This window comes from Zosterops lateralis (genome assembly GCF_965231275.1).
Source record: "Zosterops lateralis genome assembly, chromosome: 1".
Classification (NCBI taxonomy): domain Eukaryota; kingdom Metazoa; phylum Chordata; class Aves; order Passeriformes; family Zosteropidae; genus Zosterops; species Zosterops lateralis.
This window is the reverse complement of record NC_139762.1, coordinates 68,838,349-68,863,855: the sequence shown is the minus strand read 5'-3', so window position 1 is coordinate 68,863,855 and position 25,507 is coordinate 68,838,349. Positions and strand designations below refer to the sequence as shown.

The window sequence follows — 25,507 nt, the reverse complement described above, 5'->3', positions numbered from 1 at the left end:
GATTTCTCTGTGTTTCATTGCTACACAGCTTTTTTTTTGTTTTTGCTTTTGATAATTTGGCTTTGCTTATGATAAATTTGTCAGAACAGTTTAAGGACTGTAAATAAACAAACTTGTCGCTTAGAAAAACGGGTCTGTTTTCTTCCTTTACATTTTGTTCACCTGAAGAAGGAACACTGTAATTCTTACTTCCCTGTTTTTATTGTATCTTACCACGGCTTGCAGTGATCCAGCAAGAGGCATGTCTTGTTGTCAATTTCTTTCCTATGGATAGCTGAGTTTACAATTCTTGTGGTTTATGCCCAGTCCTTGGACAACAGTGTTTTTACTTAGATTGGCTTTCTATTGTTTGCAACATCACTTAAAACACATGTGGTTATTTTCATTTTACTGGCTGGACTTGTCTCAGTGAAAATTATTTTAAGTTGTAATGGTAAGGGTGTTTTCCATTATGGAAAACATATTTTAGGATGTGTCAGAGGTGAAGCAATGTAATTAAAAGATTGTTACCCATCAAACTTATGCTGGCTTTTTAAAAAAATGTAAAGTTGTCTTGTATTTTTCTGGTTTTCATTCAATAAATGAAAATGTTTTACAGACTTGATAGTTGGGGGTTTTTTTAATGCTCTAATTGCTTCTTCATATTTTCGAGCTAAGTAGCAGTCTAGGTTAATGGAATTCCAAATTAATTTAAACACAAAAGCAAAGTTCTAAGTAATGAACAGTAAAAAAATCTAAACTTGTAGGATTTCTTGTGAGAGTAAGCAAGGGTTTTATGCTGTTGAGAACATTTGAGGCAAAACTGGACAGTAAAGACATTAAAATCTATAATTCACCATTTTTTTTCCTGAGGTCGTGTTAGAAAGAAGCTGTACCCACTGATATAGTCCATTCTTTATTATGTTGCTTTTCCCAGAGAAGCTGGACTAAAGCAAAATAAGTAGGTTGACTAGAAAGGCAGAGGCCACTGACCTCTTTTATTAATCAAAACTTTCAGATATGTTATGTTAAACCATACTTAATCAATTTCTTTCAATGTAGTGGTATGTTTAGCTGTAAATTCAGTAAGTCGTAATCACTGTATTTGAAATTAAACATCAGTTTTGAGTTCTTTTAATTCTGTTTATTCTGTGCTTTTCGGCTTTTTGACTTCATAAAAAAAAAGAAAACAATCAAAAATGAAAAGAAAAAAGCATTTCTCTCGATAGGGTGGTGACAGAAGACTGAATATAAAAGGTGTTCTTAAAACACGGATTGTGACAACTGTGGAAAATATCTATGAAATAATATACAGTTAGAGTTTTGTTCACCGGGACAAAAGCTTGTGAAGCACATACCTGCATGCATTTTGAATGCCTGTTGGTCACTGTTTATTTGTGCAAACAGACAAAGAAAACCTTCTGCAGAAGTCAGAAGTACTTCATTTTACAGTCGTGGACTAGAAAATAGTGCTCAGAAGATTGTGGATGTTACAGTGAATTTATTTTCTATGGGAGTTTTTCAGACAGAGTGGAACCTACTGCTGTACTCGAAGCCAGCTGAAGGTTCAAAATCCGAAAACAGCTGAATTAGTATCTTTTAGCAGAAGTCAGATGTTAGCTCTTCAGCTTAACTTTGACCTTCTGTCTTGGACCACCTACATTCTGTAAATCTGGGCTGTGCAACATTGTCTTTCAAATTACTTTTCCCAGGGGAGAAATATGGTGTTTGGTAATGGAGGGAATCTTGTTTGTAAAGGTGCTTGGAGGATGAGGGATGATGAGACAGCACATGCACAGCGCAGTCACATCAGATTCATGTTTCATCTTTTGTGCTGAATATGAAAGCAAAGGTCTGTGTTTATAGCTTGCAAAGCATCAGTTCAAAAATCTGGGTGATAGTTGTTTTTTTTTTTTTTTGCTTTACCCTTAAAAATTATTTTAGGGAATTTCAATCAGCGTTTCAGTTCAAAAGCACATGGATTATTCTCCCAGTGTCAAAAGTTATAAGGAGAAGGGAAGGGCAGCAGGGAGAAGGTACCATTTTTGTGATGTCCTGGAGCAAAAAAAACCCCTCAAAACCCCCCTGAGGCAACTTCTCTAGAAACCAAGTAATGACAGAAGTGCCTGCAAATAATTATTAATTGTGTGATTGGCATGTTACGGGCTTTGAATAGGGAAAGGTAAGATATGTATTTAGTATTTTAAACAACACCAGGTCATACACCTCATTCCTCTGGAGAAATTATTTGTAATTGTACTTTTTATATTATTTTGGAAGTATTTAGTGCTTTTTCTCCAAAAAGAACTTGGTCTGAGTAGCTTTTTCTTGACTACAGACATTATTAATCTGCAGAAGGTATGTTCAGTATTTTCATTAGAAAATACTGTGATTATGCCTGGTGATGAGTATGAAAGCCCATTGGTGAGTGTGAAAGCCTGTGTTTCCTTTCTAGTGTTGTTTGCTTTGTTTTTAAGGAAAACAAAGTTTCTGAGACACCCAAGTCCTTAATGGGTCTGGTTTTCCTTTGACCTTAACGGAGCTGCAGATTCCCAGATTTTCAGTATTATTCTCAGAGGCAGAGCTTAGGCTATATTGTGCAGAAACCAGTGGGGTCTCTGGCAGTGTAAAAGTGTCTGTGGATCAGATTACAGTATAAATCAAGGATTTTTAGGTATATTTAGACTTGCGGTTTTTTTCCTTTGACACTGTTGATAACCCAAAAGCAATGTACCCCATATTTGGAAGTTCATCAAAAAGCCTGTATTAGTTAAAGATTTAGGCCATACTAAGTAAAAGTTCCTTTTTAAATAGCCACTTTTGCCTTAAGGACAAACTAAACTGATTTTTTTGAGATACTCATAAAGTGTCTCAATTAAAAAAGCAATTACTTTCAGTTTTCTGTTTAAGAAATCTGAGAGTCTTTCTTGTGACATTTTGAATCTCACAGTGGTTTTAACAGGTGTACCTTGCTTCTTGCTGGAAAACTGCACATTAGACTTTTAGCAAAAAAATTAAGAAGCTATGTGTATAGCAGATGAGTTCTTTGCGTGCTTCCTTAGCAGAGAAGGCAGGGGAAATTGTGTTTCTCACTAGACAATCTCACTACTCTGTAAGCGGGATCGCTCCATACAGGGGATGGTATTTTAGGTGGATGAGTGGAAATGAAGACTTGTAAGGCAAAGACAGGCTTTTGCTAGAAAAATACCTGTTCACACAGTCTGTCATTCACACTTGAGTGTCTGTGAATTAAGAAAAATGCTGTAGCATATGGCTTGAGTACTTCCCTGAACAAAGGCCAGAAAAAGGTGTTGGGGAGAGTACATGAAAAATACCAGAATCTCAGTAACAGAAGTGCATGTCTCATCTTTTAAATATTTCTGAAACAAAAGGAACTGCCAAAATAGTCACACAGTAAGTGTTAAGTGTTGCAGTCCTACCTAGAAGCATCCAAGTTAAAACTTCAACCATGTGAACTGTGTAATTACGGTGGTTAGATAGTGTTTTTATAAAGAATATTGTGTGTAGTTACAGGGCTCAGAAAAAAAAATCTGTGGTGTCTTGTTTCTTTTCTCTAGAAAAAAAAATCATCCCTTTGGGATTCATTTAGTTTATTTTTCTGAACTTCTGGATCTTTCTGAATGCATTTGCATAAACATATTTGAAAGATTTTGATACTTGAAGTATTGCTTTCAAATTTCTGCCTGTGAATAACATAAGACCGAGGGATAATGAGGTATTAAGATTTTTTACTGTTTTCCTATTAATTGAATGATGTACAAAAAATTAATCATAACTTTAGAACAAAAGAGGGATGAAGGGCTTAACTGGAGGAGAGTAGGATAATGACTTGTGGATGAAGCAAACATTGCGGAATGTTGGAGGTAGAAGCAGATGTAGAAAGATGTGCTTTGTGAGAATTTAGAAATTACTGGGAGATTTATGGCCATCTGTGATACGGTTTTGTATAAAGCTGAGTTGACTTTATATATATGTTTATGTATAGATGTTTAAGACTTTTCTTTACAATGTTGCTAGATTATAGTGATGTGTCACACAGTAAATACAGAAGCTTTTAACAAGTAGATGAATTAATTTCTGGGGAGTTGCAATGTAATTTATAAGGGAAGTAGCGGAAATTTTGGGGAGAAACATCTGTGTTCAAACTTTAAACAAAAAACTTTTAAATTATATTTTCTTCTATGCCATTGCCCTTTTCTAGGCAAGCCAGTATGACCAAAAAAGACATTCAGAAAACTTAAATTGGTTTACTTGAGTCTTGGTTATGAATAGTGCTGTTAGATTGAATATATCAGAAAAAGTGTTCATTCAAGAACTGGTATAAACCAGCATTTGACCTAACTAATAAATTGGGGGAATAAATTATTTTCAGTGTGAAGTTACAGAACTTTGAAGCTAACCTTTTGAAAAAAGGAATTTGGTAAGGGAAAATATTTTTTTAGAATTTTGTCTCAAGGTTTTCACAAACACAGATATGTTCATCCAAGTTTATAAGGCTGTTACTGACATTTAGATTATTGTAGTTTTGATCCTTTTGTTTAATAGTGGCACTTGGAGATTGTCATTGTCACTTAGGTAAAAAGATTTTGAACTGAGGTGAAAATGTGACTGTGGTTCTGGGCTGTCCAGTTGTGTATGTTTTAAATTAAATTTGTGTGCTGGTGAGCTTGATGGGGGAGATGTGTGTGTTCATGGTAGCAGAGTGGAGGGAAGGAAATATTTTTTTAAGTAGACTCACTGAAATAGATTTTATGAGTCTTCAAACGTTCTATTCCGCTTTCTCTGTTTGAACAGGTGACATAATTGGCAGATGGAATGATTTCTGAGCTAAAAGAAACAAAGAACTCACCCCCATTTTAAAAGTCTCTGTTCATCTGTATTATTGTTGGTTTTAATCTATTTTTAGTGTTTTGCTATTTTTACTTCTTGCTGCTGCAGAGTTACAAACTCAGTGTTGTATGTTGGCTCATTAACTTCCTTCAGGTTGTTTATGGTATACGATGCTAATGAATAAAACTTCATTTTACAATGGAATGTTTTCTGAGAAGATTCAGCATTTTGATGTCATGATGTCATCTGTGTGGTTGATTGTTCTTTGTGGGGAATATCTATCCCCTCTCCAAATAAATAACATCTCAGAACTCCTGATGTAAAAATAGGTCAATATATAGGTACTTTTCACATTGCAACTGACAAGATGCTGTCATTTAAAATGTACAAGGAATGAATCTATATTAGTCTAGATTTTTTTTTTTTTTTTTTGACATGTGATAGATAGAAGGTTAATTGATGTTAAATGGATGCTTTGTTAGCCCTTCATCAGCTACTAAACTGGTGCAGGAGGAGTGCAGATCATTACTACAAAAGGCCAAGGCCAGTATGTTTTCTTAGTGAGCTTTATAGGTCTTTTTTCTTATCCCTTCCTTCTTTCCCTCCTTCCCAAGCACACAAAACATAAGCAGCTGTAATGATAGGAGGAGAGAGCAAGCAGCTTTTCTAAACACACACACACACTCTCGCACTCCTGTCCCCCTCTTTCCTCCCCATACCTCAGCAGAGTGACAGCTTCTAGATGTTGCGTGCGAGTGAGTTCAGCTGGTGCTGTGTGGTCTGGGTGTGTGGTCTCCGGCTCAACCGAGAGGCTGCTAACAGGGTGGATGAGAGAGAGAGCAACACTGTTTACTTTAATTTATTTCGGATGCCGGAACTGTGCCCGGAGTTTCTCCCGAGCCGGGTTCCACCGTCAGCGGTGTCAATCCCTCGCAGCTGCAGCCCGGGGCTGCGGCGGGCGCTGAGCGCCTCTGCCGAGGGCTCTCCCAGCGTCTTCCCGGCTACGAGCCTTTTAATCCCTCGGGACTCAGAAATGGTAATGGCATCGCCGAGTGCTGTGATTATGTTGCTTTCACTCCGTCGAGATACATGGCCATGAAGATGTACCTTGCTGGGTTAAGGCAAGCGGGACCTCTGAGAGAGTGAAGGGAACCTGCGAAGACGGCGCTTGTGAAAGCAAAGCTGCTGCGCTCGTTCCTTGTCCACCCTAAAACTGTATAGTGTGCCCTTCCTGGCTGATTGGAATATTCACAGCCTTTTCAAAAAGCACAGGGTATCATATTATGCCATTTAATACTCTAAGTCTCTTCTTTGTTGTCGTTTGCCCTCTCTGTCACAAAACTTGCACATTTTCCCAAATTGGAACTGATTTTTGGCATGTAACGTTGTGGGTTAACATGTTTGTCAGTGTTAATATTGGCTTGAATCAACACGCCGGATATGACAGGGCAAGACAAATGAGGCTTTGTTTTTTCTGTGTGACAGTGAAATTACCCACTTTTTTATGTTTGTTCATCTTTTCATTATAAGTAGCTTAGTGGTGTTATGAAGAGTTTCTTTCCCCCTAAATGTAAGATTCGTGAGCGCTTCTTGTTTAAATTGACAAGTCTTCTTTTATTATTTAAATAAACACGCATAGATTCTTAATATCACTTGGAATTTCAGCATTGTTTAGCTTATTCACTTCCCAGTCTTTTCTGGCAGGCTTGCAGGAATGGACTTTATATTATTAATGCAGCGTTGAAGGCTGTGGCAATTCTAGGACACTGAAGATCTCCAGAGGGGTTAATAAATGTCAGTTATTTTCACAGTGCTGCTTTTTGGATGCTTTTAATTCTTGGTTTATGTAGATTGTCTGTCTGAATTTATATTGTTGGGGAGATAAAGCCCAGAAAAGGTTGTAATAGTGTTTTTCATCATTTTGTAATGGTTTTAAGTACAAACATCTAGGAAACATTTTGCTTTGTCTTTCTTGGGGTCATTTGCTGTGTCCCTTCACTGACTTTGTCATAGTATGTTGTACTCAGGGGACTCTCTGGGTTTTCTAATGGAAACAAATTATTTGATTTATGTACTAGAAGCACAAGTTTGTGTAGTTTAAGGTTGAAAGGCCATCATCTACATTCTGGAATTGGAGTATTTATTGCTTGTTTAAAAAGGCATGTTAAAAATCTTTTAATTTGGGAATCATGTAATGCTGTGATGTTAGTGTAACTCACCTATCGTTTTCTGGTTGGTTTTCTTGTGGTTTATTTTTAAGTAAACAACAACATCTGAGGCATACTGTGATTTGCACACGGATGATGCTTTGCTGTTCCTGCCTCAACATTTCTTAAATTGTATTCTGTCACATGTATGTGATTAAGAACAAACAAATATCTGATACTTGAAGGTTTAGATGATTGCTTGTAACTTAGACTTTCTGAATGATGACAAATTGGGTTTTTCTTCCCTCTCTTGTTGACAGCCTTGATTCCCTTTGCTAGATGACCATGGCACTTGTATTGACCTTGAGTCTGCCTTCCTACAAGAGAGTCTTTTAAGTTCAGTGTCTGTGACAAATTATTAACTGATAACGTTAATTAAAATTAATTTTTCAGTCACTGGAACTATCTTGCTATTTTGTTTTAGAAATCAGAAACTCCGTTTTTAAACACTTCAACTGCTAATTTTTCCCACTGGTGAAATTTATAAGGTGTTAGCATATTGTTACTCATCTTCCAAAGTTCCATGCCTTCAAGATGTTTGTAGTTTCCCTTTGGAATTTGAAATTACCACCCAGTTTAATATTCTTCAATCCTGAATTTTGGTTGTTAATGTATTTCATATTTTGGTGGTACTTCCAGAGTGTAGTAAAATGTAGAAAGTAGTACTTTGCTTTACAGAACAGGTATGGTAGCTATTGGCATTTTACTTTGGGTTTCTCTTTTGTTTGCCATTTGAAGTTGAATGAGGAAACGGATGTAAGAACTCTCATTTCAAACCAACTTTAAACTGAAAGCTTACAAAACTAAAAAAGACCCAAAGACAAATAGACTTGTGCTTTCCCTTATGCTGGGCCATAATTCATTGCTTCATTATTTATTTTAAAGTGGGTTTTCTTAGGATAAAGATGGAAGGTGTCCTCTCTTTAGCAGGATTTTAATGCTCAGAATTATCTGGATTTTTTATTTTTAACCAAACCTTTGAGAGGACAGTTTATTTAAGAAACTGATGTAAAGACAAAGATGTTGTTTATGAAAGGCATTTTTCAAGAGGCATTTTTTGTAGTAGGTGGTTTTTGCAGGGGTTTTCTAACTCCTTGTGCTTTTATGGCAGGAATTATGACAGAATAATAGAATACTGTGGGCAAGATCGTGAGAGCAGTCCATCAGATATCCACATTAAGTTGTTGGGGAGATATTGTGAGGAAATTAAGGTGTTTTTTTGTGTTTTTTTTTTTAAGTGTGGAGAGAAATAAAGAGGGAGAGAGATGCTAATGTAGAAGATTGTCCATTGTAAAAAACAGACTTGTTGAAACCTCTTCAGTGAACCTGGCTCCTGAAAGATCTTGTATAGAAATCTGTCTTTCTGCAGTCTCTCCTTGTCTGCATGAGAATCAGTCTTTCAGGAAGAGTGCTGTTTTTAAAAAAAATACTATTTTATGTGTAATACATATTTTGTAAAGAATAGATTTTATCTTTAGGGAAACATACGGAATTGCAACAAAAGCTTGGAATTAGGTGGTGGTTGTGTTTTGTGAAATGAAAAAGTAATTTTTTTGTCAGATTTGCCTTAAATACTTTTTAAAAAAATTTAGGAACTTGCCACAGCATTATAGGGGCTAGGCTCTCCAGTAAGCACCTCAGTCATGTTAGCTATTGACATCTGTCCTGAGCAGGAGAGGAAATATTGTAAATGAATTGAAGGCTCCCAAGCATTTGCTTGATATTTATAATAATGACATATTACAAAGAGTTCCAGTCTTTGAAATAAATGAAAGCAATTGCTGTTTAAAAATAATAATAATGGAGCATCTCAGTGCTGTAGTCCTTTGAAATGTGTTGAGATTTACTGTGGTATTCTCATTCCAGTGAGGTATTTTAAAGCAATTCTGCACTAAGTATGGAAATACTTTAGAAGAAATACTAGATCTCAGGAGGCTCAGCATTTTTATTACATTTATTTAGTTCATCATGAGGGGGGATCTAGTGCCAATTTCTGAAATCCAGAAAAAGATGTTGTAAAATTACTTCTGAGTTTTGCTATTGAAACAAGCCAATTACCTGTGTGCCTGGGTATTTTGAAAGCAGCAACAGCTGTGATGCAAGGGAGCTATAACATTTGGGAGGAGGTCAACCAAACATTACCACACAAATAATACCACAATAGCTTCTGTTTAACCTGTGTTTCTCAAGGTTTTTCTTTTCTATATTACCTGATTATTCCACATAAATACTTACAAAACCTTTCTCCAAAATAAGAGATGTTTTATATTGACTATCTGGTGTCTAGACACATGTTGCTTCCTGCAGAAGGTGGTTGTGCGCATGGATGGACATAACACCACTGTTCCTTTAGAGCTGTTGTGTATCCTTGAGCTCTGCTTAGGATCTGTGAGAAAAGCTGCAAAGACTACATAAATAAGATTATGAGGAATAGATGCATTTTGTTTTCCTCTCTCCTGGTGAAATTAGGGACCTGATTTTTCTCTAGCATCGTATTTCTACTGTGCTGCCCACTGTTTTGCTGGGCAGTGGGGTGGTGGTGTAGTTTTGAATGTATCACAGATAGAGGAAAGACAAGAAGGCTTGGGAATGCAAGGTAAAAGGAATTAACAAGGTGTCCGTATTTGAAAGGAGGATGGAATAGTAATATTCCTCTCTCTCCCTGGTTGAACTTAGGGGTAAAAAGAGGGATAATTGACAGGATAGAGGCAGGAACAGTTTGTCTGCAAGATGAGGACCTGGTCTCGGTTTTGAAGTGAAGCAGGGACTGTCTCTGTGCAAGGGAGGAGGAGAAACCAGTTCAGTGAAAGAAATAGGAGTAGGGCAGTAGCACAGAGCACAGCCTTCTCTTCTGTAGCTGGACATAACTGTCAGCTGATTTTTTTAAAATCTGGAGATACAGTTCTTTTCTTCTGTGCTGTTGTACCCTTATAGCCTGCATCTGTTGACTACTTGCTTCTCCAGTTCTCGTGTTGGGTTCGTGTAAAATGTTCCAGTATTTCACATGTAAGACTGTTAAGAGCACCCCATATAATACTATATAATTTAATTTTTTCATCAGTTGGTTGTTTGCAAAACCCCAGAAACCAGTGTTTTATTAAACCCATTATGTAGTTTTTAATGTCAAGAAATATTATGAGGTTTGCCAGGTAAAGATACAAAGCCAAACTAGATACACATTTTGTGTGTTATCATGGGCCCTTGCCAGCCTTCCTTCATACACTGGACATGGCTCACATACTGCAACTTACTGTATTCTTGCTTCTTCGACATGAGTTTACATCTCTTATTAATTGCACACTCTTCCGTCTGCAACATTCTCTGAAGATACTAATACTTCTGTTGTGTTCAGGGTATCTAAATGCCTTTTCTATACTAATGAATTTGTTTTCAAAAATAGATTTAGAGATGAGTGATAGCATTCCTATTTTAAATATTTAAAACCAAGAAGCAGACGTTTAAAATCAGACATATTTGGGTTGAGGTGGTTGTTTAGGACCTCAGTATTTCAAAGCATTGTGCAGTATTCCCTATATTCAGGATACATTTCACACTGACTTCAAGTGTGGCTGTGGGCTCTAAAGTTGGATCAGAATTCAAAGATTTTTGAATTTGTAGGTGACCTGCTGTGTACCTATGGTATGGACAGACAGAGACAGGAGATCCTGTTCTGAGAGTAGTATTTGTTTCCTTTTAGCATGAGATTTTCCTCCCAATTTCTGCCTTGTCTGTTTCCATCTTCATTTTCAATGTGTGTTCCAACTTTGGAATGTATGAGAGAAACCAAGCGGTGGGAGCTTCTTTGATTCTCATGTCAGGTCTAGGTACTACCACTGAAAAATCTGAGGAGGCTGTGTGGAAACATGGGATATGTTGGTACAATGAAGGAATTTTGTATATGCAGAAGCAGCTGAAACAAGTATGTCTTAATTCTAGTATGTCTTAGCTGCAGGTACTTGGAAACTGCAGTTTTGCTTCCATGTATTATTAGAGATGATTTAGAGAGTTTCTGGGTTTCCTGGACTTGATCATTTGCAAATAAAACACAAAATACATCTTGATTCAAAAAACAATAGCTGAGAGAAGCCTTATGAAGCTTGGCTCATATTCCATGTATTTTTTACCAACATGAACTTCCAAAATTGTTTACACTGAAGTGTTGTGTATATGTAACTGAGATTTTGGAATGGGGATGGTATTTAGTAAGTGTTGTAATTCAAGTTATACTCATCATATATATACATACATACATATACACACTCAGCTTCTTATGGCTGTTTATAGCTGCAGAGCTACACAAAGGAAACTGCTAATAAAAAATAGGAATTTGTAATCAGTTGCATAGTAAACTAAATGTAGACCACATTGCATAGGTACCGTATTTTTGTTTGAGCTACAGAGCTTATTAATGGTAGAGCTAATTAAACTGGTCTGATTTGACTCAATTTCAGGCACAAAGGAATACCCTTCTGGAAATGCTTCTTCAATAATTTTGTGTACATTTTTGTTGATATGTTGGGATATTGCTTGTTTTGTAGATGTCTCTGCTAGTGTGGTGTTTGCAAGTCCTGTTCTAATTTTCTCAGTGTATGTTAACATTGATGCCTTATACAAATGAGTGCTGAGGTCTTCCTCAAATGGGACTGTCTATGTCTGTAAGTTGTATTTTGATGGAGAAGTTATCCAAATATATAATCATAGTCCATTAGTTACCTTAGATGAACAGTTCTGAAGTTTCTAATGAATACAATAATAACTTTCCCATAGCGGTTGGAATAGACTCATTTGAATTCTGACATAGGTAATTTGAAATCTGTGTATACATGTTCATTAAGCATTCAGAAGGTTTAATATTTTTCTGAATGTACTTTTTCTTTCTTTCAGAAAGCTATACTTAACTTCTTAAAAAGTGCAAAGAAGGTATAATTTTTCTATATTGTTTTATGACTGTGTCAAAAAAGACTTTCAGAGTGGTGTTCCATATTTACATTTATATTTCCCTACCATTTTATAAGAACATGTTTAAATGGTTTTAATAATTTTTATATAATTTTGGGGGTTTTAATTTATTCTTTCTTGGTGAACAGATAAAAGCAGCTCAGATTGCAGTAACTGAACAGTCATCATGTCTCGAGCACGACAGCCCCCACTTGTAACTGGTATCTCTCCCAATGAAGGCATCTCATGGACTAAAGTGACAATCAGAGGAGAAAACTTGGGAACTGGGCCTACAGACCTCATAGGTAAGTTGAAAAAACACCTTTTGGTACTGCAGAAGGTGACATTTTGGATATGATTAGAGATAATTTTTTTGCATGATTGAGTCTGTGTTGCATGTTATGAGGAATGCCCTTTACAAAAATATGCACTTGAATTCATAAATTCAGGGATGCTGCCCAATGCGTAGCTAATCAGACTGACCGTACCTTTTTGGATGAACCCTTAATCTTGCTCAGCATCCTGTGCTGAACATGAAAATGAGGAGTTAATGCTTTTTGCAGTGTACTAGAAGAGGGTAGATGTAATGAGATGCTCCATTGTTACTTTCTCAGGAACTGAGAATTTCCACATTGAAATTTTCATGTCAGAAGCATTTTCAGTGTATTCAGAAAGTCACTGGGGATTGCTATGCTTTGAATTAAAGTCAGTTTGTGTATCTGCAAGTTATGACAAAGCAGGTTCAGTGATTTAGCTACACAATATGTGAAGAACCTTTTCATTGCTGTTTTGATTTTTAACATGATAATTTCATTAGAATCATCGTAGCTTTTGTGCTGAAGGAGGGGACAAGATCTTTTCACTGATTGTCCTGGTCATAGACCTTGTTCGTTACTGCTCTGTTGCTTCCTTTTCAGGCTGAAATGTCTTAACTTATTTAACTTTTATGCATGTTTCCTTGGCCTTTCTTCTTGCTCTTTAGCGAATCTCTTTTAGTTTCACTACCAGTCGTGGGTGACACGTCTTGGTTGTGTGCAGTGTTCAGGATGTGAATGCCTTGTGGCATAACACTGTACTTTCACTTTTCTTTCGTATTTCGGCTGTAGAGTTCTGTTTTCTGTATAACTCCTACTGAGAATCAAACTAATGCTTTTGTTGTTCTGCTTACTATAGCCACATGATTAAATGCATGAGGATTAGTAGTCAGTTTGAGCTTCCGTCTGTGAATTTAAGGTTCATCTTGTCATTGTTCAATGAATTTCAGCTGCTGTGTTTTAATATCTACTTTATAGTGCATCACTCAGTCTAATAAGTTCTGGCTTGCGTTTTTCTGGGCTTTATGGTCTTCATGCTCTGAATAAATGAATAATATCAGCAAACTTTATGACCTCTTTATCTTGTCATTTATAAATGTACTGAACATAAATGATCCTGGCATATACCCTGTGGAAACTTTCCTTGGTCAAAACACATCCATTTACTGTAACTCTGTTTCTATGTGTCTGAGCTATTTATCCATTAGAGGTTCGTATCCTATAGCTGCTTTGTTTTCTTAAGCCTTTCGAGAAGGACTCTGTAAAATCTACTGGAAATCCAAGTTAACTATAACTACTGGAATTTCCCTTATTTCTTTTGTAAGTTATGCATATGTATACTTCGGTAGTCATGTTAGAGGCAATTTGTCTAATTTGTTGTGGAATCACGACTCCTCTGAAGGCCATTGGAATTTTGTTTGGCTTTGCTAGAAAAAATATTTCGCTTCATGGCTGTAAACCAAGATTCACAAATTCCATTCATGGCCACCACAATGAGCTTTATGGCCAAGCATAAGCTACTGCAGTTTTCCACTCCACTTCAGTTTGCTGTCTCTCCAAAGGGGAAGTAGTATTTTCCTGAGCTGCTAGGTGAGGTCGCGGTACACTGTAGTCTCCATATTGAGAAATCCTCAGATAACTGATGATGTTAGAGGTGAGTATATTTCTGTGTGTTTGTGTAGCTGATGCACTTTAATAGCCTCATTAGTTCATTGGTATGATCCTCTTATAAATGATCAGTGTGACGTTCTTGGAAGGAAGACATGACCTGAACTGTACCTCTATATTACAGCTGACCAAGTGCCAGTATTTCTTCTTATATTTCTTTCAGAGTAACATTTGTAGCACACAACTGCTAATAATTTTATGTTTTGAGGTAAAAATAAATAATGCATTGCCTTATTTTTTTGCCTTAGCTTAGTTGTCAGCTTTCTCCAGTAAGTGACTTAGGCCCTATATATGTAATGATTTCTTTTAATGGTTAAATTAGGCATGTAAATATTCCCTGTTGTTTGAATGGAAATACTTGGAAAAGTGAGGCTTTGTAGGCATGAGAGTTAAACGAGTTTGAGTGAGGTCTTTATAAAGTTTATAAAGTTTGAGATGCATTAGTGTAAAATGAAAAGCAAGATTTTTTTTCCATATATAAACACAGTATCACATAATAGAAGAATATTCTTTTGGTTTCATTTAGGAGAGAGTCTTCTAGTAATCTCTTTGTATCTTTGGAACCAAATAAACTTTTTATTTGTAACTCTATAGCTCATGGTACAAAATGTCAAATCCAGGAGATACCTGTAACATTTGTGTTTTCAAGGTTTAGCTTGTCTTATAAGACATTTGTAGCTGTATATTTTAGATGTTGTAAAATTGTCCATATATAAGCTTAAACAAAATCAGAAAGTCTCCATAAGAGAATTACTTATGCCTATTTATAGAAAGGCACATAAAAACCAGAAGCTGAGAATTATGTTCTCAGAGATCTTTGTATCATGCAACAGATTCAAACTAAGTTTTATTTAAAGAAAAGTTTCGTATTTCTGGAGAAAGAAACGTGCTATCATAACTTCTCCCCCAACCTGCCTTTATTTGTTTTAGGAATTGTGTTGTGCCATTACTATGTTTCATGTGGTATATAAAATGTTGGTAGAGACTTAACTTCCTTCTGCATTTTTAAGATACAGGCAAAGGCCATTTCCTTCCATTTCAAAAGTGTTGGACCTTGTGATCTTGTTCTCTTGAGAGCTTTTGGAACCTCTGATGAATATACACTAATTGACACAAGGATCTTCAAACAGTTGTTCAAAAATTTTTACCCTACCTAATTACTATAGCTTTGTACTGAATTTTAAAAGTATTGATTAATTTAGCCATTAATTCAGAAAATACAAAGTGAAAACATCTTTATGAATTGTTTGGGCAAGGTATTTCAGTTAGTTCCTATCACAATCTTTTTTCCTTTAGAGAAGGTGCTAGCATAAAAGTGTAAGAGATGTAATTATATAGCAATATGACATAAGGTTATATAATTGCATATATGTAATATGCATCATAATGTATGGGTTTTTTTCTTTTCCCTGAGTAACTAAAACCTGACCTGGTTAAAATTTCATTAATAAATAAGCAAAATATTTTTTTATTTTAAGTCTTTCTGTGTGTATATCATATTTCATCCCACTCCCCCCTTTTATTCAGAAAGAATATTTAAGAAACAAATCTACTGTCCTTTCTCAAGTAGAATTAATTTCAGTTGTAATAAGATTCAGTGCCTTTCCATTTTTTTTATTTTTTGGATTTCATTTTCAAGATAATTCTTGGCAGGGAGTAATGCATTTTTATGTTTGACAGCCATGAAAACTGCCAAATTTGTCTGCTGTGTCATGTCAGAGACTTAAATTGTGAGAGAAAATAAGTGTGAAGCTTTGGTACTAAGCCACATATGCTGACCCTTTTCTGTCTCTAAGTATTTTCTAAATTGGTCAAAGCTTTCTAGAAATGAAAAACAAAAGTCAAGCCAACAGGGGAGGAACTACTCTGCCTGACTAATTTATACTCCAGTACAGCCAAGAGTCTAGTACAGCCTTGTTCTTTTGGACATAAGGCAAAATGTTTCTAGTTAAGGGTGTTATTTAAGAAGAACCTAATGAAGTTGTTCTCCAAACTGGTACTTGAGCAGTTAGGATCTTGCCAGTTTTCCAGGACAGCAGAACTCCAGGTATGGATATGGAAATTGTGCTTCCAGATCTGAGAAAACAATCCATCTATTCCAGCATCCAGAGTCCTGATCCAACCAGAACCAATCTGTTGGTTTGTGATCAGTTGGTAATTGGTTTGATTGATCAGACCAATTTGATGTGAAATCTCAGGAAGCCTTGGACCTTATGTTAAGGTGCACCTTGACTTCTAAGTCATAAGAGGTGATCTTGAACACTAAAGTTTGTCAGTATCTTCCTATGAGAAAAGACCTTCTTGTATTTCATATTTTGTCATTCTTCTTGTGAGAAAACGTAGAAGAGGGAATAGATGAGCATTACATGATTCTTTTTTCATATAACAAGGGCAGTTTATTCATCAGAATCAGTCTTTCATCGTGGATTATTTGCACAAGAAATTGGGATGGAATATTTGTCAATTAACACTACTACAGGCAAAACAGCTTTCTGTGTCCACAAAAACACAGTTAAACAAATAAGGTTAAAGAGACATTGTTCACTGTAAATATTTTACACAATGTCTTTTTTTTTTTTCTGTGCAAAGTTATATAGACTGAACTTGTGAAAGATTTGCTTCATGTAGCTTTTAAAGGAAGTTTCACAGAAATACAATACTAAACAGCAGCTCTCCAGTGTCTTGGAGACAGAAAAATCTATTGTACTACGTGAAGGAAAAGTCACAGTAGCCCGAAAGTGGTGGAAGAGATTAAATAAGTTTCAAACAGCACTATTTGTGTCTCATGAATTGTCACTGGAACAAAATACCTGAAGTCACCTAGGAAACATCTGAAAAAATTATTTGTGAATCCTTGGCTGTAATTGACTGTAGGGGACTGTTGAAGGGTTATATATTTATGTAAAACACATGTAGCTTCATAAATGAATTTGCATTGCAGAATTTCAAAAGATACTTCTATTCACAGTAGTATATTTCTTTTTTTTTTTCTTTTTCCCAGGTTTAACAATCTGTGGGCACAACTGTCTCCTCACTGCGGAATGGATGTCTGCCAGTAAAATTGTATGTCGAGTTGGACAGGCTAAAAATGACAAGGGGGACATTATTGTTACTACGAAGTCTGGTGGCAAAGGAACTTCAACTGTTTCCTTCAAACTGCTTAAACCTGAAAAAATAGGTATATTTATTGTTTAAATCTACATCTATTCTCTTTGCTGAGCAAATATATGACTGAATGCCTTTTTCTATAAAACATATGCTTGAAATGGATCCACCTCAGGACAATTTTTGGTTGTTTAGAAAATGCAGAGTATATCAATAAAATGTGCCGAGAGAGAGAGAGAGAGAAACTCAGGGTATATGTAAAATTATTCCTTTCTCAATATCTTGATAAAACCCCCAGTGATGAATGAAAAGTAGCTCTTTATTTTTCATAAAAGAATAGCTCTAAATTTCTAAAATTTTAAAGAACTTTATAACAGATCCAGTAATTATTCTTAAATGTACTAGATAAATACAAAATCTGGACCAGCTCATGAGCTTTACACCTAAATCCTGAGCTGACAGTTAATCCTTTAAAGAAAGTTGAGTCCTCAGTGCCATTTCTTATTTGTAATTCAAACCATCCTGCAAGACAAAAAGTCTTAAGTATTTCTCATGAGATGCTTAACCATTGAAATTATTTTGCCAAGCAGTCTAGGACCTCCGCTTAACTTAGAATCCAGTCTAAATACCCTGTGGATTGAAAATGTTTCTCTCAGAACCCCTCATTGATGAAGCTGGATAGTTATCTTTCTTAACACAGGAGTTCCCACAAGAACTGTTTCAGGCTTTTATTCTCAGCCCTTCAGTGACAGTTAAATAACATGTAACTTCTCCCAAGGTGCACTGATATCTCAATAATAGGTGAAATGTGTAAGTGCAAATGTTACACAGTGGAGCTTTTGGTGATGAGAGAGGAGAATTCATGTTTGAAAATATGGAGAAGTGTGGGGATGGAGTAATTTCTGGTGTTGAGTATCTGATGGGTGTGTTAAAGGAGGAAGGGCCAAAGGTATGGCTGGCTCTGTTTTCAGCTGAGATTGCAGGACATATCGTGCCTCACCTTTATGCATTGTCTGTGCTAAGGCATTGGAAGTAAAGTCAGTTCTGTGTCATTGAAGTCACTTGTGGCCGAAGTTTAGATACCTTTTAGATAGAAACGTGACAGAAAAGGAATCTTCCCTAAAATATGCAAATGAGAAGACTTTCAGTTAATTGTTTTTTTGAAAGGAGCAGATAACAAGGTTTGGATAGATACCAAAATACTTTCAGGAATGAAAATACTAATACTTTGTGGTCAGGAAAATGCTCCTAATATATGTGAAACTGTGCACTCTGCAAGAGGGCCATGTTTGATGCCCAGCCATGAATACCTTTTCAGCAGCTATAATAAAATAATTTAGCATAATTGCATCCAGGTTGTTTTGCCATGTATCTTTCAATATATTACCTAGGCATGCATTTTATATTTATCAGGATTTTTCAAATTAATTCAGTATGTTAGAAGTTGATGGTGCTGGACTGCCCTTGTTATTTTAAGGATCTGTGCTTTGTTTTCGCTAGGTATCTTGGATCAGTCTGCTGTCTGGGTGGATGAAATGAACTATTATGACATGCGCACTGACAGGAACAAAGGGATTCCCCCCTTGTCCTTACGTCCAGCTAATCCGCTTGGTATTGAGATAGACAAGTGAGTACCAAATGCCTTTAATCCACTTTTTTAGTGGTTTTCTCTATATGTGTCTTTGTGAATTCCAGGGAAGTTTAATGGCTTGCAGGGCAGGGAAAGATTTAAAAACACATACATCTATTAGCTGCTAGTATTCTATTTGATACTCAGAGTTGTTAGTGTACATCGTATCCTGCTTCATAATCCTCTATTTTGGATCATCAATTAGAACTGTAGATAGTCTAAAACCCTGATAATATTGAACACCAGTGATGTTTAGATTTTGAGGATTGATAAATAACTTAAGGCTTCAAATTTATACATTGCAGTTACAGAATACCTACTGTTGCATTTGAGTTTCACGGGGCTTTTAAGGATATTAGATCACTATCTCTTGCTAAAATTGCACTGTAAAATGTGATTTATTATGCCACATCAGCTAGTTTACTTTATTGAAATACTAATGCTGTTTTCCAGCCCACAGTCTTCTTTACTTTAGTTCCTAAGTATGGTGGAATTTAAGACTTTTTTTTGTCTGAAATAGTAACTTTATAGTGAATGATGAATGGAATTAGGGGTCTTTAAATGGGACACTCTTTAAACCTGCCTAACTCTTAGAAATATCATCAGGAATACTGCTTTCAATCAAGATGCCAGCTTTATCAAACAAAAGACTATTTAAAACTATTACTAAGGTCTCATCTGTTAAATATACTCTTGTTTGTGAGGGGGAGTGCATTGGAAAAAATCTGCAGTGTCCATTGTTACCTTGTTCAGAGAAAGCTGCACTTTCACAAAATACGTATGGGATTTCTAGTGGATCCACATCACCTTCCAGCCTCTGGTTGTGCATTTCTTTTCTAACTTGAATATATATATGTCTTCCTTTTCAAAGTACTAACCTATTTTTTTAGTAAGCCAAAGGTTTTATCTTTTAAGTATTTTTCTTTAGCCTTTTGTGTAACTTCTGACAGGTAAATCTTTCATGTTCCTCAGTTTTCCAATCCCCAACAAAACTTGGACCTTCGTACCATTGACAGTATTCCAGTGTGTTACTAAAAGACTTTCTATCATTCTTCTACTCTCCTTCCCCTGCCTATAAATTAAAAACCCCATAACAGTCCTTTTTACCACTGTGCTGCACAGCAACTAGCAGTGAGTGCTTTGTTAGCTGATTCTCTTGAGTCTCTACTTAGAGTTAAGACATGGTCCATATGATAAATTAGGAATTATCCTATGGAAACTGAAGTTGCATTGGTTTAGAGTTTGCTTCATTAAGAGTTATCCATTTGGATGTTTGTTAAATAGAAAACCAGCCATGTTGTATTTTAAATGTTTTTTCTCAAAGCATTAGAAAATGTGTTACTGAAACCTGAAGTTTCATGTGAAAAGACATAAATCAGAAACATGGAGATACAGCTAGGAAATAACCTTTTGTAGAGGGAGAGAATTAGGAAATCCTTGGGCAAGCATATCAAGCCTAGTTCATTGTTCTTGGTCAAGCCTAATTCATTGTTCTTGGTATCCCAAATTCATTGCAGGAGAAGCAGGAAGATTATGGCAAGTGCCAGTTTGAGAGATGTAACACTATTCAGTGTAACAAGTAGTTGTGTGGAGGAATTGAGGGGTTACGTTGTGCAGAGGGAAAAGAGAGGAAAAGCCTGGTCTGCCCTGGTGCTGTGTGTGTTAACAGCACAGTTCTGACTGCAGATGAACATTCTGGGTTTAATTAAAGAATGCCTTCTCAATGGAAAAAAAAATTCTTGATAAATTGGAGCAATGTGAGGTTTATTTCTATAAAATAATCGTTAATATCATACAGTTTAGCTAAATTCATGTTTGCAAATACTTTATGTATGGAATGGGTAAGTATTGAGAAGTTGTACAAGGCAGTGAAAAAAGGCAATTGTAAACTAAGAAAGAAAAAGCAAGAAATTAGCAATAACCATTACTAGATACAGGAATGTTATTCATTAGAAGTGATAAAAATTGTTAGGATGCTTAAAATAAAGGGCATCCTAATATGATTCTAATAATACTGTTGAGTATGCAGGTAGGATCTGCAACATTATGGATCTCTCTTTTATTCATACCTTTGGTTTCTTTAAACATTTTCTTTAATCATGTGAAAATTGGGCTGTATTTTAATTTTGAAGCTGAAGCATTTGGCATTGGTCTGACTTGTTGGGATTTACAACCCTTGCAGCCTGATGCAAATAGTGGTAAACAAAAGAAGCATTCATTGAGAAGCTCAGGAAGAAAAGCAGTGAAAAACAGATGTTATAAAATTGAATAGGAATAAACTATATAGGAGAACACTGAAGAGAAGGCAGAGGAAGATGATTAGACTACAGACTGAAAGAAAATGAAGCCCTTCCTGTAGAAAGGGATTATCAGGCATTAGCATATGATATAGAAAAGATATGCTGCAGCATGGGAACAATTTAGTTGTTTTTTGGAGGGGTTTTGTTGTTTTTAAATTATTTTTTTTATATGGGTTATGCTTGGTTTTAAAAGTTCCTTTTGTGGCTTTCTTAAACTTTTTTTTTATGGTACTTTGTCCAATTAAAAAATGTTAAAAAATTAATTTTGAACCATTCAGGTGGATGTTTTCAAGGTGCTGCAAATGAGACCTTGAAATTACAGAAAAAAAGACCTTGTAAGTAAAGAAAAGAAGAGTTTAAGTACAGCAGTTTGCTAAATTATTAGGCATGCACAGGGACAAAAAAAAAGTTATTCAGACTCAGTAGATAGAAGATTGGAGTTTAATTGGGAGTGACTGAGATTTAAGTGAACAAAAGGTTTTGAACTGTGAATTAGGGGAAATATGTAATAGTGGGTCTGACATTCTATTAATAATTAGAATACTGCCTATAGGTATATTGTAGGAGTAAGATATATATACTCAAAATATGCACTGGAATTCTTTTCATTTTCAAATGTTGCAAGGATGCAAAAAAGGCAACAAAGTATATACAGTCATCCTCGTGGCTGTTCTTTTACATAATCAAGATATTTTAAGTTTTATTTGTATAGTCAAGATATTTTAACTCTACATGTATACACAATGTTCAGGCCATCATCCTTCAGCCTCCAGGTTTAGCAAGTGGTCAGTATACATAATTGCTGGCTGATGAGTTCTTCACATTTTCCAAAAATTAATTGCAGCTCCTGGGTCATGTAGCTAAGAATCTCACTTGCAAATAAAAGTATGAAACTTGAACTTACTGGTTCTTGTGTTTTGGTGGTGGTGACCCTTGAAGTCAAAAATGTATTTGCAGAAGAGTGTTCGCACATGTTTGCTCTCCTCCCTTCCTAAAAATCGTTCATTTATCTTCTAAAACACACATCAGATAAGAGGTTTTTGGCATTGATGTGACTTACTGCCTATTGTGTGTATGCTGTGAGATATTCACTTGCCACCAAAAAATAGTTATTTAAAACACTTAATCTGGGCTAAAAGACTGATACAAAGGTTTAGTGTCCTATCACTATCTTTAAGTCTGCTTTCAGTTCAGAGTGGATCTGTGCCACCTTCCTCCCCAGGGAGTATTCCTGGCTGTGGTGTTATGCAGATGTAGCCAGGAATCCTTACAGAAACATTGAATCATAGAATAGAATCACAGAATTGTTACAGTTGAAGAAGATTTTCAAAGTCATTGAGTCCAACTTTTGACCAATCCCCATCTTTTCAACTGAACCATATCCCCACATGCCACGATCAGTCATTTCTTGAACACCTCCAGGGACAGACTCCACTACCTCCCCTGGGCAGCCCATTCCAATGCCTGATGACCCTTTCAGTGAAGAAATTCTTCCTGATGTCCAGCCTGAACCTCACCTGGCAGAGCCTGAGGCTGTGTCCTTTTGCCCTGTTGCTGGTTCCTTGAGAGAAGAGACTGTCCCCTGTTACAATTCCTGCGCAGTCACAGGATCCTAAAGAGCGACTTCAAGTCTCTGAGCCCGGGAGCGCGGGATTGTAAGGGCACGTCTGTAATGGCACTGAGAAAGCAGCCAAGGGGCGGGTTCCCACTTGGATATCCAAAGACTGTTTATTCAGGAGGAGAATAGCGAAGGGGTCCAGGGATGCAGAATAGGGATGCGAACAGCCTTGAATTAAATCCAGGGATGAGAACATGGAGGGGGCCAAGAGCACAGGGTTATAAATGAGACAAATGGGACGTATCTGAGGGTCAAGGTCCAATACAGATAGAGAAAAGTGGAGTGAAGGGTTAAGCAAGAAGTGGGGGAACCAACAGGGTAACGGGTAGAGTAGTGTGGCAAGACAGAACCAATGGTGTTCAAGGAAAGGAAGAACATTCTAGGAGGGGTGCATATATAGTGAACAGGGGCTAAACAGGGTGACATAAACTTAACAAGTCAATAGAACAACAAAACCTAAGAGATATATTATGTGGCTACAATGGCCCATGGGAGGACGGGTTTTCTCACCCTAATCTAGAGGGGTGTTTCTCCTGGTGGCAGGCCCCTGGGCCTGCACAGTCCCCCACCTGGCTACAACATCCTTCCAGATAGCTGTAGAGAGTGTTAAGGTCACCCCTGAACCTCCTTTTCTCCAGGCTAAACACCCCCAGCTCCTTCAGCCATTTCTCACAAAAGTTACTCTCTAGACCCTTCACCAGTTCCATTGCCCTTCTTTGGATGTGCTCCAACGTCTCAAACTTCTTACTGTGTCGAGGGGCCTGGAGCTGGACACAGCACTCAAGATGTGGTCTCACAGTGCTGAGTACAGTGGGACGGTCCTGCTGGTCACACAAGAGCTGATATAAGCCAGGATGGCCTTGGCCTTCTTGCCCATGAGGGCACACGTTGGCTCATGTCATGACAGCCACTGTCAGCCAGCACTCCCAGGTTCCTTTCTGCCAGGCAGCTTTACAGCCACTCTGCCCCCAGCCTGTAGCTGCCTAGGGTTGTGACACAAGCAAGATTCAGGCTTGTTGAACCTCATACAGCTGGCTTCAGCCCATCAATCCAGCCTGTCCAGATCCCTCTGCAGAGTCTCCCTACCCTCCAGCAGATCAGTACACTTACCCAATTTGTCATCTGCAAACTTATTTAGAGTACACTCGATTCCATTGTCCAGATAATTGATAGAGATACTAAACTGGACCAGCCCCAGTATGGACCCTTGGGGAATCCCAGTAATGACCTTCCAACAGCTGGAGGTAACTCCATTCACCAACACTCTCTAGCTATGGCCATCCAGTTTTTAATCCAGCAGAGTACACCTGTCCAAGCATTGCATTGCCAGCTTACCAGGAGAAGTCTTAAATAGGTTTGCAGGAAGAAAAAGAGTGTGCAGAGTAGATGACTCAGTATGAGAAATGTGGAACTTGGTGTGAAAATTCTGACCGTAGCAGCAATGTGGCAGTACTTAGATTGGTTTTAGCAGATTAGAACTCTTACAAAAGCAAGTTGGTAACACAAGATCATCCAGAATTTTGTATGGTTCTGGGAGAGATTGTCTCATAGACACCAGTTGAAATATGTTGATGAAAAATTTAGATCTGTGAGATTTGTGAATGAATTGCTTGCTCTGATGTACATACTTCTTCCTCCTCCTACATGACAGGTCCTTGTTTAACCAAGGGTTCCCTGACTCCTCTAACTACTCTGTCAGGCTAAGAAAATTCATGCTCTGCAAAACAGTAACATCAGTCAGACCTAGTGGTGGTTAGAAAATTTTTGAATAGTGTTTGTTTTTTTGCATGTCACAGAGGTCACTCTGGTGGATCCGTGTTGTACATGAAAGCAAAGGCTGACATGCTAAGTACATTCCATATACTTCTGTATCCACCCACTCAATACAGATGCTTCCCTCTTCCCACGCCAGCTTCCAAAACGGTTCATCTGGGAGAAGGAAACAGATGATCTTACGCTGCCACCTAATGGTAAACATCAGCTTGCTACCATGAGATAGGAAAAGATTTTCTGCAGGATGAGATGTTTCATTTTAAATGGCTTGTGTGGAAATGCAGTAAATTTGATTATTGAATGCAATGGGCAGGTGGAAACTTGATCACAGTGACACATGAGAAAAAATTCTGAAAGCTGCAAAAAAGAGTTCTGGTATAGTCCTGGCTGTATGACATTAGAAAGTGAAGTAACTCTGCTTGTTAGGCTGATGCATCAGCTGCAGCTACCAGCCTATAATCCCCTAGTGGATTTCTCTTACCACATTCTGCCAGTTCCAAAATACAGTTGCCACTTTGTTTTCATATTTCTAATGAACCCAATGTTACTAGGGAGGAATTGCCAGAGTACATCCTTGTCTTGTTGCTGTTGGAGAGACCTTTGTTAACACCTTCTGATTTGTCGTGTTTAGTCTACACCAGTGTCCCTTATGCTGGTCTTTTTGCATGCATTATTAACACAGTACAGCTGGTACAAAGCCAGCTTCAAGGAGTCTGACTGGTACCAGACAGAGCGGGGAGTGTACAGCAGCTCTAGCTCGAGCTTGTTTATGCTGGTTGCTATTCAGAATCTGTGTTTATTTAAAGTTGCTCCTTTTGACCTTTTGTAAACTTCTGTAGAACTGAGCTTCAAGTTACCTTTTGGTGGCTGTATCATCCTTTGGGATGCACCTTTAATCTGCAAATATTGTCATATATGCTGAAATTATTACTATACGTAAAATTCTGGGAGCAAAACAATTTTCACAGAAAAATTACTACTTGCTAAACTGTGTTAATTGTCAGGTTTTTTTAATTAGTATCTGTTGCGTTCTGTTGCTCTTACTTGGTTGTGGCTGCCTGAAGGCTGTGATTTACCCAATGAGATTTCCAACTAGTCTCTGGAAAATATAAATGCTGTGTATG

The 25,507-nt window shown here is 37.0% G+C and overlaps 1 protein-coding gene across 1 annotated transcript in view; it reads left to right on the top strand.

The window, feature by feature from the left end:
- Positions 1 to 25,507, top strand: part of EXOC2 (exocyst complex component 2) — a 127,304-nt gene that overhangs the window by 1,542 nt on the left and 100,255 nt on the right. Inside the window, exons 2-4 of the mRNA XM_083883970.1 lie at positions 12,125 to 12,280; positions 16,959 to 17,135; positions 18,563 to 18,689. Of these exons, the coding sequence (XP_083740096.1) occupies positions 12,163 to 12,280; positions 16,959 to 17,135; positions 18,563 to 18,689 (422 nt within the window). The 5' untranslated portion in view covers positions 12,125 to 12,162. The remainder of the gene's footprint in view (positions 1 to 12,124; positions 12,281 to 16,958; positions 17,136 to 18,562; positions 18,690 to 25,507) is intronic.